This window comes from Cricetulus griseus, chromosome X (assembly GCF_003668045.3).
Source record: "Cricetulus griseus strain 17A/GY chromosome X, alternate assembly CriGri-PICRH-1.0, whole genome shotgun sequence".
Classification (NCBI taxonomy): Eukaryota; Metazoa; Chordata; class Mammalia; order Rodentia; family Cricetidae; genus Cricetulus; species Cricetulus griseus.
Window position 1 is genome coordinate 17,401,817 of NC_048604.1, and position 14,443 is coordinate 17,416,259.

The window sequence follows — 14,443 nt, forward strand, 5'->3', positions numbered from 1 at the left end:
AAATGAAGCAGATATTCCTGAAGCAGATCACAGTGTCTCAAGAGCTGGAGGCAAGCCCTAAGAGTGGCAATCCACAGGGAGACTGTGGGTCCAGACAGTGCATTCAACTAGATCTGAACCCCTCCTGGCATTGTCCATCAGGACTGGCAGTGTGCTCTTGAGAGCTCTGTGTCTGACTCACCCACAGTTTGATAAGAAAATGAACTTACCATTATGACATTTTTTTTGAGGTTTTTCAATAAAAGCATGGCAATGGAAGGGAAATCCCCCAAATACTTGTTTGCATAATTTATTTTGTTTTCATCATTTCTAAAGAAAGCAACAAAGAAAAAGTTACTACTGAGCATAAAAAGACTCTTACATTTCCCTCAATTTTAGAAAACATTTGGCCAGGGAAAAATGAATTCATCACCACGTGTGCGTGTGAGTGTGTGTGTGTGTGTGTGTGTGTGTGTGTGTGTAACTGTATCCTTTGGCTTCAAACCTACCCAAACTTCCTGTGTCTCCAATCTTCTTGTCTGCAATGTTATTCTTGTCAACACCCTTCTGAAACCCTTTATCCTTCATTAAATCTCTTCCACAGAAAGACGTTACCACTAAGTCTAGCAGGAGGATGGACAATGAGTGAGGGTTTTGATTCATATGACATGGGTGGGTGTGAGGAGGTAGAAAAAAATCTTCCCTTCCCAGCTCTTTAGATCCTGAAGTTCTAACCCAACACTGTGTTGAAGATGGGTAATATCTCTGGAGCATTTACACAGCTATTCCCCAAGATGGCATAAAACCACAGCACTGGAGCACGTCCATGTAGACATTCACATAAGCTGAAGGGTGGGAAAGAGCAAATGATTGATAGCAGCACTTCTCAATCAGGGCTAGAGAGTGACTTTTGTTTTCTTTTGGTTACATTTTGCTTAGGTGCAGTGTGTGTGTGCTGTACTAACAAGGTAACTGTCTTCCTTCCCCACACATTTCTATCTTAGGGAAAGAGGAAAGATATAATAGAGGGTGCAGATTATTTACAGTGGCTGAGAATGTAATTACAAGGTGCAATGGCTTGAAACTGAAATGTAGGTTAGCCATTAGAGCTGGGAGAAGCATCTTCACAGTAAGGACAATTGGGCATTGAAAAGATTTGCCTGGGAGCTGGATAAATAGCATCTCCAGAAATGCTAAGGAGTAGGACAGGGGTAATGTGAAGAAAAACCCAAATTCAGTGTTGGGCTCAGGTCCAGACTCATGGGCAGCTTTCATTACTGCCCGGCTTCCTTTCTGATTATTTAATTGCTAATCTCTTGAAAGACATTATTTTTCATGTATCCAAAACAAGCCTAATTTGTCTAAGCATAAGATAACAAATGCCTTTGAGCAGTGAGAATGGGGCATTTGGATTGGTCTCAACAGACTCCTATCTATCAGATTTTCTGGAGTATGGGCCAACAACTAAGGCTGTTGTTATTTTACTTCTGCAAGGCTTTTAAGTCTTTACAGTATTTAAGTTTTGCAGTTAAAGACAATTTGGAATATATTAGTATATATCTCACGGGTGACCTTAAATAAAATTTGGTTTTGGTTCATGTTCCATGTCCATCTTTTACTTGATCTTTACTTCTTTTTTGATATGTCCCCTTCCCTGTTCCTCAGACATGCCCTCTCCCTACCTCCTTTTCATTGCTGGAGGAAGGTCCCAAAGAAACTCCTTTGTCTTCAAGCATGAAGGTCATATTTCAGGAACGTTGCATGTAAAGACAGCCTTTGATGAAATAGATGGCTCAGCCAAAGCAGAACATACTCAGGTTGAAACATCTAGATGACATTAGGCTGACGCTTTTACGTGAGGTAGAAGGAGAGATGGCAAATATGTCCTTGGGCTGCCACAACATGCTGTCTCAAATTTGGTGGTTTAAAACCTTGGGCTTTTTTCCCCTGATAGTTCTGAAGGTCAGAAATCCAAAAGAAGGCTATCACACTGAGTTGCCTTTCTAAAGACTCTGGTAGAGGAATCATTCATTGCCTCTTTGAGCTTTTGGTGGCTCCTTTTCGATGACTATATCCCTTCCATCTCTGCCTCCATCATCCCAGGTCCTTCTCTTGCTATGTCTTTCTTTTATGTGTCTTCACATAGGTACCTATTGGAGTTTGACTGGACTCAGGTAATCCAGAATGGCCTCTCCAGATTCTTAATTATGCCTTCAAAGATCTCTCTTTCAGATAAGATCACAGTGACAATTTCTGGGAGTTAGGCATAGACATACCTTTTTTTTAGGAGCTAGCATTCAACCTATTGTAGATGTTAGCTTTCTGGGGCCTCCTGAATCACACCATCTTATGGGACTCCTCTACTCAAAGGGAATTTACTCAAGAAATACTTAAATTGGGTTGTCATATGTCAGGGGTTTCCCAAGAGGGATTGCACAGTACCTGCTGTTAACCCATTTTCCACACAATTAAACCGAGGACACAGAGACTAAAAAAAAAAAAGTCATTCTGGATCAAAAGAAAAGAGTTTTGAAACACAATAGGCTACCATGTTATTCAGCATAGATTTTTGTCTTATGACTGGATTTTTTTCCTTGAAAAGTCTATTTTCTTTCCTAACCACTTTAGCCACAGGAAAGCAATTATTGCTCATTATGCACCTGAAAAGCCTTTTCACGGGATCTGTGGGATCAAGGTGATGGTGTACGTTCAGTGTGCTGCAGCTTTCCACCTCTTCTTTGTCATTTGCTGAAATACTAGCAACAGGGAGATTTGGAAGCCAGAAACGTCCGTGAAACAAAAGACTGCCTTTTTAGGTTCAGGCTCAAAATTCTAGTTATGGCTTGCATGCAAAATGGTTAATAGAGCTTGTGCAGATGAGATCTTCTCTGCAGAAATGCTTTCATACTTGCTCATGACAAAGGACCAGGTCTAACATCCCTGGCTATGGAACATCTCTCTTCTGATGGGAAAATGTAGGTGTGTCAAGTGACTAGTGAGTACGTGTATGGCCCGCATAGAAGTATAAAGAGAAGGATGAACCTTGAAAGATCACTAGATTGTTTCCTAATGCAGAATTGCTTCTGTAGTCTCTGATATTGCCATTTGAATTATGGTTGAATGTGTCAAGAGACAGGTGTTTCATCATTGACTGTTAATAAATCCATTATTAGCATTTGAGTGTACCATATACCAGGCTCCATGCCAGGGGTTCTCAACATGTGGGTCACGGCCCCCTTGCAACCCCAAGGGCAACTTGTCTAAGTCACAGGTGATTTCTCAACAGAACAGATGAGAACACTTGATCTTTGTTGCGAAAGAATCTCCTCCCCATGGTGAGATTTCATACAGAAGGAAGGGCCCTTAGGTTGAGACTAGAATATTGAAATTCCCTGCTATCACTCTGGGTTTCATATTTGAAGATTGCATCTCAAAAATTAAAGGAAAAATTATCCATCTTCTGAAAGACAGGATCTCAGCTACTTATCTGTGTAGAATAATAATTAGGGAGTCACTAGGGGAGATAGTGAAATTTCCTTCCTTAGCTTAGTCCCTCTGGAAGAAATCTAAACTAAAAGAGTATTATGCATCCCAATCCGGAGTAGCTGCTGCTCTGCTCCAGTCCAACTCTGGCATTGTCTTCCAATCACTTTTCATTTAATAAGGGGTTTCCTACCAAGGGGTGTATGTGTATGTGTGTATACTTCCACAGTTAAATTTATCTTAGTGTTATCAGTGAACTTGACCTATTTCTGTACAACAGAAGTCTCTTGAAGTTCAGGCATTACCTCCGAGTGAAATCGAGTGGCCTCAAGCCCAAAGCACAATCAGCCCCTTGCGATAAGATGAGCCAGTCGAAGGTCTTACTTCAAGGAACTTACATCCAGGGAAGGCAGACAAATATAACCATGAGTCAAGTTAGAATGTGAGAAATATCAATAAAAGATGGACCCTGTCATGAAAATTCAAAGGCCTGAAAACTTTTGGAGTCTGTCTCTTTAGGGGTGATGGGGCAGCAGGGCTGCCTTGCCTTTCCGTTCTAGTCCTGCCTGGTTCCTTGGAGTGCCTTCCACTCCACCTCCTTACAAACCCCCATACCCTTCTTCATTTGTTGACCACAAATAGACTGTAGAAATTGCTTTGACAACTAGGTAAAGAGGAAAGCCTCTTTGGAGGTCATCATCTTTGAAGTGAAAAGAGGAGAGGTAATGAGACAGCAATGGGAAGGGGAGAATCAGAAGCAGGAGCTGGAGAGATGGCTCAGCAGTTAAGAGCACAAACTGCTCTTGAAGAGGACTGGAGTTCAGTTCCCAGAACAAGTCAGATGCCTGACAGCCAACTGTTAACTCCAGCTCCAGGGGAACCTTACGCCCTCTTCTGGCCTTCATGAGCACTACACTCATTCAACAACCCATATATATATGGGTTGTTTATATATATATATTCTGCAAACAATCTGAAATATCATATTTGGCTATAGCAGATGATGAACTAAGATATCCAGAGTGATCAAAGGTCTAACTAGAGATCCTTAGAACAATATGTGAACTCTAGGATAGAGACCATGTTTTTCACATCATAATATTTCTTGTACTGGGCATTGTCCTTGGCAGAGGGTTGGCATACAATGAATACTGGGTGACTGAATTGCCTAACAGGTTGGTAGGCTGAATATAATCAATGAATTTGTGTTTCAGGAGTGTATGCCTACTGCTGCTTGGGGATGTGGTCCAGAAAGAACTACTTTGTGCAGAGAGTGTGTATATGTGTAGAGATCTGGGGATTTAACTTCTACAGGGCATGAAATGATAGGCAGTTAGTTGGGAGTTAGCAGTACAGATAAAGGTAATTCATCCTTTAATTCTGAAGCCTAGAGAATGACTTATCTCTAGGGTTGCTTTAAACCCCCAGTACTCCAGTGTAGTAGCGACATTTTGGCCTGCCTTTTATAGAAGCTGAGTCTATGACAGCCCCAGGCATAGGCTTTGATTTAAAGTCTGAGCTCCTGATATCCAGGTGCACCCTCTACAAGGTCATGTTATTTCAGGCTAAATAACCTTCTGCTGGATTCCCTAAGATCATTTCTTTATCAGCAATGATCACTTTCCCCACTGGTTTCATATGCAGCCATTTCTTTCATCTGTATTCCTGGCTTGATTAGTGAGAAATTAATGAGCATGTAAGATTTGATTTAGATAATGATTAATTAGGGGAAAAGGTGCCATTTTAATAGCAAGACACTATTATATGCTAAGGAAATTAGTTAATATTTTTAGATGGCAAATTGACTTGTCCTTTGTGAAAAAACAACCTTTTAAAATGCCTGATATATTTTTTGTAATTTTAATAAATAAGTGCTTTTTCCCTACAAGTCACAAAGTAACTGCGTTTTTATGTCATTAAATTCTTTTGTCTAGTATTACCTCAATGATAATATTGCTTTCTTTTATTTTCAGCACAGTGTATCTTTGTTAGGAAAAAAACCCACTGTTCATAAAGCAGACCTTGACAATGAAATGTGTCAAATCATCATACATACTCACATATATATGGAAAAGATTTCAATTTTCATTGTTACTGAGCCCTGACGCTTCATTTTTTTTTTCCTGTTGCTGTTTGAATTCACTGTTATCTGCTCTCAGAGAAGTATAAGGATCAAGGTCTACATGAATATTTCTTCTGTTCTTTATGTGCTTTTTAATAAGATTTTGACAATTTTTTGTCATTGGTTAAAATTGTAGTCTAGAAACATAACCAACATACAGAACATAATAAAGGTAATTAGAGAATTGGAGGCCTGGAAATGACCTTGAGGGGTTGCTTCATCCATTTCTCAATTTCAGGCTCTATGACTATCTTCCCAAACAGCATTCTTCATCATATTATGTCCCTGCTTGAGAGCCTCCAGTTGTCCATTATTGCCTCTGGGGTTAAGCCCATAGGTCTTGGCTTGCATTCAAGGCCCTTCAAATTTGGGCTTGTCTATCCCGATAAGCTAACTATACCCTAGATCGCAGCCTGTCTCTGAGCAAGTTGGCTTGTCTTCTCTCCTCATACCAAATACACATCACCCATTGGCCTCTCCAAATCCTTTCCATCCTTTACTCTCTTAACTCAAGCCCCATGTCCTCTTGTCCTCTTAGGCGTTTCCTTTGATCTCCCTCCACAGGGTCACTGATGAGTATTTACTTATCTAGAAAACATTGTCATATTACATATTTAAAAAAACCACCACTATTGATGTACAATTGGTAAACAATAAAATGTACCCATTTTAAGTAACGAGTTTTGACAAACATGTATAAACAATTCTAACCACTGCTTCAATTGAAGTATAGATTATTTTCATCACGTCAGAAAATGTACTGCATATTTTGTCACAGAACCATGGATCAATGTAACTGTTCTCTGGTTATTTTGGGGGTGTGAAAGTCTGGTCTCCATGTGAACACATGGATTTAGGTTTTTTATTTGTTTAATTTGAATTCACACTTATTGTAGGTTTACTCTGTACCAAAAAGGCTAAGATATTTACTCTATATAATGTAGCGTATTGGTAATCCCATTTTACAGGTAAGGGTAAAAAAGCATGTAAAGGTTGCATTACCTGCCCTTGCTTGCACAGCTGGCAAATGACAAGAACTAGTCTCTAAGCAGCTTGACCTGGGGAACAATAAGTGCTTCTGCTTTTTCTTGATATTACTGCTTTCTATAATGATGGCTTTCTGTCTTGGAATAAAATCTAATACAACTGACACATTTAAACAACCTCACACACACCGTCAATTCTCTGTCTTTAAATATGGAAAGGGCCAGGCCTGGAGTAGAGTTTCTGAGTGGGGTAAGCACAGGACTACTTCATAGCCTTGGTGGAGTTGGGTAAAAGAAATTAGGGACATTCCAAAATGTCAGATCTTTAAGTGGAGGCAACAGAGAGCAAGAGATGGGCCAATGCGAAGAGCATATGATGAGAGTCAAGAAGGTTGAGCCACAGGCATCCATGCTTGGAGACATCATCATATGTAAAATGAGCTACACCTGAAGAGAGCTTCCAAGGGAGAGGAGTACAGGTAAAGATGCACAAATTGGGAACACATGAGTATACCCCCCAAAAGATAAAGCTGCTATGCTTCAAATAGCCCTTTTAAGTTGTAGGACCCCCAAACTGGGTCCCATGTTCAAGAAACACTTAATGTCAAAATAATTTGAAATATACAATACATAGCTCCTTCAAATGAAACATGTATTTGTTTATAGTCAAGATGCTTGGAAATTGATTTTGAAGTGTTTTTCCAAGATCAAAGTTAATTACGCAGATATAAAGCCGTCAGAGTCATCTCCACTACCCCGAGTTTTAAATATAGGAAGACACATAGTTCTTGGTAGTTCTCTCTACATCTCTCAGTAATTCAATAGTGTGTGCATTAGTTGAATGAGGCATTCCAAAGGAGATGGGAATTGTTTTCTGTTTTTAAGACTTATAATGTAGAAGAGTAGAGTTATAGTATGAAGGTATTTTTTAATCCTTCAAAATAAATGGAAATTAGTAACCCTGTAATGATCTTAGATACTCTTACTTTTTACTTATTTATTATTTTTTAGCATTTGAGAATGAAAGTTATTAAGTCTTCCTCCAACTGATCCCCTCTGGCTTCTTTGAATAGTGAAGTGCGAAGTCTTCTATTTACTTCCATGCCAGGATATGTTGTTTGTCACTCTTTCCATTACCGGGTGAATTTCGTTCTTTTCATAAAAGCTATGTGAGTAACCCTCTTTGAAAGTGTAGTTCAAAGTTAGCTAAAGAATGCATCCCTGTCAGGCGTTGGTGGCATACGCCTTTAATCCGAGCACTCGGGAGGCAAAGGCAGGCAGATCTCTGTGAGTTCGAGGCCAGCTTGGTCTCCAGAGCGAGTGTCAGGATAGGCTCCAAAGCTACACAGAGAAACCCTGTCTCCAAAAAACAAACAAACAAAAAAGAATGCATCCCTATTTACTAAGCCTTTTTGCTTGGGAGGCAGAGACAGGAGGACCTCTGAGTTTGAGGCCAGCCTGGTTTACAGAGAAAGTTCAAGGACAGCCAAGACTACACAGACAAACTCTGTCTTGACAAAAAGAACAAAAAACTTTATTTTATGTGTATGGATATTTTTGCCTGCATATCTGTGTACCACATGCATGTAATACCCGTGATGGCCAGAACAGGGCATTGGAACCTCTGAAATTGGAGTTATCAGACAGTTCTGAGCAACCATGTGGGTGCTTGCAATCGAACCCGGGGCTTCTGGAAGGACAGTTAGTACTCTTAATTGCTGAGCCATCTATCTAGCACTTTTACTATGTCTTTTGTTGGATAAATCTTATTTCTTCAGTTGATCTTTTAACTTTTGTCCTTACAAGTATGTAGTTCTCAGCATATCTCCTTAGTCATTTGCTCTAGGATTTACTTTGTATTCATCCCATTTAGGATTCAGTTCCTAGAGTAACTTTTTATTTAGTTGATAAAGATTTCCTCTAAATTTCTTATCTATTCCTTTCTGTTTTGTTATTTTCCAGCAAATACTCATGGCATTAGAATGGTTACATTTCCGTATGGCTAGTTCATTTAGGCATGAGTAGTGCTATTTTGAGTTTGTCATGAGGATTTTTTGAAGATTGTCTATGAGTTATAGGAAACTTATTTACAACAAATTATTTTTCCATCTGATATGTATTTCTTTTGTTAAGAAACCCTGAATTCTTATCATTTATGAGTGTTCTTATTTTTTTAAGCCTATACGCAACTCATAGCCCCTATTATCAATTTATTGATTTTATGTTAAGTTTATTAATCAGGCAGTAATAATTGAGACAGAAGGTAAATTTTAGTATATATACATTTATATTTGGATATAATATATATTTAACATCTTCATGACATTTGCCATCTTCTCTGAAAAGTTTTATTCCTTTAAAGAGTTTACTTAACCTGATGATATGATGAAGCTTTCTAAATGGTGGGATTTGGCCAAGTGGCACAGTGTAGCAGTTGTAAATACTTGTAAGGATGATCATATTCATGCCAAAACAAGCTGCTGTCATTGTAGCTTAGAATCTTTCTTGAACTTACACAGGTTCATTGAACAACATTTTGTTACCTTATAAGATGTTAGCAACATAGCACTTTATAAAGGAAAACCAATCAACCCTGTTATTTTATCCCTCCTATAGCCAGTGCTAGTGTAAATGGATGCAGTACAAACAGCTAGCCATCTCATGGAAAAACTCAGCCATTCTGCAAAGCCGGAAGTGATCCCCAAGGCAAATTTAGAAAACTGCAGGACTTTGTATATAACAATTAATTTTATGAACTTATGTAAGTACAGAGAGTTTAAGCACACATGACATAGGCATTGCTTTACCAAGAAAGTAAATCAAACCTTGTTAAATGATCAGGGACTTGGTATATGGAAAGATTTGCTATATAGAGTTCTTTTTTCCCCACATCTATGTGTGTGTCCCAACCAACCTTGTTTAAATTTAGATTAGCCACTCTTCCCCAAGGGGCCTCTTTCCCTTCTTGTTCTAGTAGACTGCATCAGTTTCCACTCCTAGAATAGCATAATATTTTGTAATCTCATGTGGAAAAAACATAGCTATAACTAGCTCTGATTTCTTTCCTTCTTTTTTTCTGTCATAAAACCTTTAAGCTTAGACCTTACTTAAAATTGGTTTAAGGCTTGTATATGAGATTGACGTTTATAGGAGATAAATATGAACTCCATGTCTCCAGACCCCAAATTGTGTTTTGCCATTAAATATCACCTTTCTTTCTAGTACTATAAATTGTGGTGCTGGATTAGGTTTGTTGGTACATATTACCTGCTCTCTCCTTTAGTTCATTTGGCAGCTGTTCCCTTGGGTAAAGGGATGTGAAGAGCTTTGAGTCAATATCTTGGATTCAACAATGATGGCATGGGAGACATAAGATAATGAATTTTATTCTTAAATTAAGACAACTTAGACACATGTATTAAGGCCACAATCAACCACAATTACTGTGAAATAACTTGGTGTACTAAAAAGTCACCTTTCTGCTAACTTAGGACTAACTATAGTTTCTCACCCTTTATAGAGTTTAAAGTGATGCTTAAAATATCTGATAATGATTTCTAATGTTTCTAAAATGTATTGAATTGTTCTTTCCCTAGGACCTCATTGGACTTGGACAGAAGTTAATATATAGGTGTTTATTTCTCTTAATTCATTTAGATGATGTGGTCCTGGTGGACAGGGAGACAATGTTGTACTTCCAATATGTAGGACAGTGCCTAGCACATAAATAGTGTGTTAGATTGGGTCATTGGAAAAGCAGATGCCAATAAGTAGACAAGCATCTAAGGCAGTATACAATTGGACTTTCAAGAAGTTTATTAGGATAAAAGCTTGTGAAGGAAAGGAGGGAGGCTGCTGAAGGGGGATAGAGTCATTTGAGCAGAGGGCAGGTCTGACCCCTGTGGAGGAGACGTAAAAGGAAGGGCTGTATAGGAAAAATCATAGCCTGTAGTGCAATATTAAGAAAGGTTTCAAAATCAATGGGGAATCTTTAACCCAAGGTGCCCTGTGAGTAATGTTCTATGATTTGCAGGATCTTACTATGTTTTTGCCATGTCCAGTCAGTAGTTGGAAGCCACCCTCAGGACTGTGGCCTGTACACATGTGGTGATAAAATCAGAAAGCAGCAGCTAGGCTACCAGTCACTTACTGGCCACAGTAGGAGCGCTCAGATGCACATTTGCATGGCTTCCCAGAAGGTGCTCAATATATGCTTACAGAAGAGAGACTTTGAGTAATTGAGGAGTCGCACAGTAGAACACGTGCTTAAGCCTGTGTGAGATGGTGGGTTTAATCCTCAGTAACCCCTTTCCTACAAAAAGACAAAACCAGCCATGAAAGCAGGAGTTGCAGAGAGGAAGACAAGGGGACTCCATGCTCATTAAGCCTTAATATTTGCCATTGTTCTGGAGGACAGAAAGTCTGACATTCCTCCTCCCTCCCTGCCTTTGTCACACTTCAAATGTTGCCTTCTGGGAAAAAAGCGTCATGAATATTGCTTATAAATGAGAATGGTCCCTGCTGTCACCCTATTCTGTATCTTGCTTACTTTGCTTTGTAAAAATGAGGAAAATGAATGGCTTCATTGAGGTATAACTGCCGTGTACTTAACAGCGTATGCTTAAAGAGAACATACTGACAATTTTGATTGTGGTGTATATGTCAAAAGAGCAAAGATGTCCATCACTCTAAGAAATGTCCTCCCTGACGTTTGTGACTCCTCCTCTCCCCTCTTCCTGTTCTCTCTCCTTATACCGCTATCACTAAACTGCTCTGTCTATAGATTAGTTTCCATTTTGTAGTGCCTTATATAAATGGAATCATAGAGTTTGTACTTTTTGGATCTGATTTTCTTTTTACTTAGCATATTGTTTTTGGTTTTGCCCATTCATTAGCATGTACCAGTACTACATTCCTGTTTATGGCTCACTGTAATTTCGTTGTGTAGGTATGCCGTTGTTAGTTTTTCCTTCCATATTTATGTTTATATAGCACTTATCTTCATCCAACATGATATTTGTTTCTATTTTCATTGGACTGTTTATTGTTCTCAAGGCTATAAACAACATGAGGGCAGGCCCATTGTTTTGTGTTCCCTACCCTCATTGTGACTGGCGTATAGTAGCAACCAAATATATACTTGTTGACTCTTGGCAGACTTCTAGTTAAAACTACAACAAAGCTTTGATATGGTATTTATGTTTTGATTATTTTTCTGAACAGCACTATTAATTAGGCCTGCCAGACATATATTTCATTTGGAATCATAACTGGGATTTAAAAAAATGTCTTTGTTTGCGTTCATATTCATAAATAACAATCAGGAAAAATAAATTAGAAGAATGAAGATTGATATTTTAAAAGACAAATTAAATGTTGGTGTTCAATGGCGTGTATTTGGTGCTGCTATAAATTATTTTCTGTAGAATTTATGAGTCAGACCTCGGCAATTAACTGACAGTTATTCAAAAGGAATTTGCTATGAGGGCAATTGGATGAATTGAGATAAACAATATACGCAAGACCTACTGTATTTAAAAAGAAATGTGGAAATGTGTTGTTTTGTCCTGTTTATTTTTGTGCATGCACATGCATGCATGAGTATGACACACACACACACACACACACACACAGAGAGAGAGAGAGAGAGAGAGAGAGAGAGAGAGAGAGAGAGAGAGAGAGAGAGAGGGGAGGTTTTCTGCTTATTGAAAGATGAATACCTGGTTTGTTTCAGGATCAGATTTGCAAGTATGTCTCCCCAAGGGCCCAACATGCTGCTCAAGAAAGATGGAAGAAAAATACCAACTAACAGCACGGCTGAACATGGAACAACTTCTACAGTCTGCGAGTATGGAGCTCAAGTTCTTAATTATTCAGAATGCTGCGGTTTTCCAAGGTGAGTTTGGGGGATCATTTTTGATGTACTGCTCAATGGCATCATTATTTTGGCACTGGGCTTTCAAATGCTAAATATAATTTATAAATTACCATTTCAGCATGTATGCTCAATATAAAAACCTCCCAGTGAGAGATCCTGGATAAAGAAGCACACAAAAACAAACTTCATTTTAATCTTTGAAAAAAAATGGATAGTATTAAAAATCAGTGTCCAAGGACATTGTTTCCCTGTATGTAAAAGGCATAAATCACTGCTGAAAAAGTCAATGATAGTTTTCTCTGTCAGTTCTTAAGACTTGTTTTCAACCATCACGGCTACCACTAGCATCAGCCCGACCCTCCACATAAATTTCAAGGCCAGCTTTCTTCAGGGGAGAGTCAGACACCTTAGAACATACATGAACTCCTTCTGACCACTAGGACCATCTTCATTTAAGAGGGGCAATCCGGCTTGTTGGCCAGCCATTTCCTAATTTGTGTGAGTGAGTGGTTACCTCTCCTTTCCTTGTGAATGTCAGTTCTTACCATCCACCTCTATGAATTGCAAAAGGATAGGCAGCAATTGATTCCATCCTTAGTAATTTTTACAGGACAACTTCAGCAGCATCGGGTGGACTCCTTCAGATTAAAGATCAGCTGGAGATGATGGTAGTTGTAGTGATAACAAAAGCCTTTATACAGTACCATGTGGTTTTAAGTAGTTTACATGTATAATTTCATTGAATCTTCACAATATACCCATGAGTGGGTCTTTGTTACCTCCATTTTATAGATGAAGACACAAGACCAGAATGGTTAGTTAATTTACCAAGGCCACACAACTAAAATAAAAGATGAAGGAAAGATTTGAACCCAGATTGCCTAGTTTTTAGAAGTTCATGATTTTAGCCCCTGATTTAGGCTACCTCTTGTCACTAAGAAAATTACTTGTGGATATGGAGCCTTTTTTCTATCCCTTCTTTAGAGAGAGAGAGAGAGAGAGGGAGAGAGGGAGAGAGAGAGAGAGAGGGAGAGAGGGAGAGAAAGGAGAGAGAGAGAGAGAGAGAGAGAGAGAGAGAGAGAGAGAGAGAGAAGGAGTGCTGTGTGTGGTGGGTAGACACTTGGTAGGTAGTGCGGGTGTCCACACATGTATCTGCATGTGTGGAAGCCAGAGGTCAGTGCTCTGCATCTTCTTTCACTGTCCAATCTTAGATTTTTGAAAGAGGGTCTCTCACTTAAAGTGAACCTCACCAATTTGGCCAAGCTGGTCAGCCAATGAGCTTTAGTGATGCTCTGAGGCTATTCTCTATCCCCAGTGAGGGAGTTACAAGCCCACACTACTACATCTGGGTATCAGAAGTCCTTATTTTACCAGCTGAGCTATCTCCTTAATCTCTTCTAGCCCACTGAAATTAAGCCTACTGAATCAGCTTCCTGTAGCCTTGGGGTCAGCTCTAAGTCTTCTGGCTACTTGACATTTTAAAGCTTCAGATTGATGGTACCTTCACAGAGATTAACCTTTTTGAATTGTAAGGAGGGTTGATTACACCTTAGTTTAATCCTCAGTATTAGCTAAAATATAGTTCAAATTAGCTTTAAAGCATATACTCACAACTGTGCCTAAGCCTCAGGGGATATTGATGTAGGTTCATTATATGAAGTACAATACAAAAGCGTGAAATCTTTGTTAACCTATTTATGCAGTGAGACTGTTGTGAAGCATTTGTTGGGAATAACAGTTTAGTGACAGAATGAATAATTCAGGCCAGTTTAAAAAATACATGCACACCATTCATGTACCTCTTAGATTGGTTTTGGACTTGATATACTGCCTGGACATGGGGTGATAAGTGATGTGACAGGAGGATTGGGTTGAAGTGGACAGGTGATGCTTAGTGTTTGAGGTGTGAAGGTGCTTGGTTAGAATGGAATATTAGGGATTTATTTAATTCCTAGAATAACCAAGGCTCCATATGTTGCCTTTCAACCATTGCCT

The 14,443-nt window shown here is 39.0% G+C and overlaps 1 protein-coding gene across 1 annotated transcript in view; it reads left to right on the top strand.

Moving 5' to 3' along the window:
* The window catches only part of Gpc3 (glypican 3), a 417,341-nt gene that overhangs the window by 82,564 nt on the left and 320,334 nt on the right, over nucleotides 1-14,443 (top strand). The window contains exon 3 of the mRNA XM_027432108.2: nucleotides 12,305-12,466. Coding sequence (XP_027287909.1) covers nucleotides 12,358-12,466 — 109 coding nt within the window. The 5' untranslated portion in view covers nucleotides 12,305-12,357. The remainder of the gene's footprint in view (nucleotides 1-12,304; nucleotides 12,467-14,443) is intronic.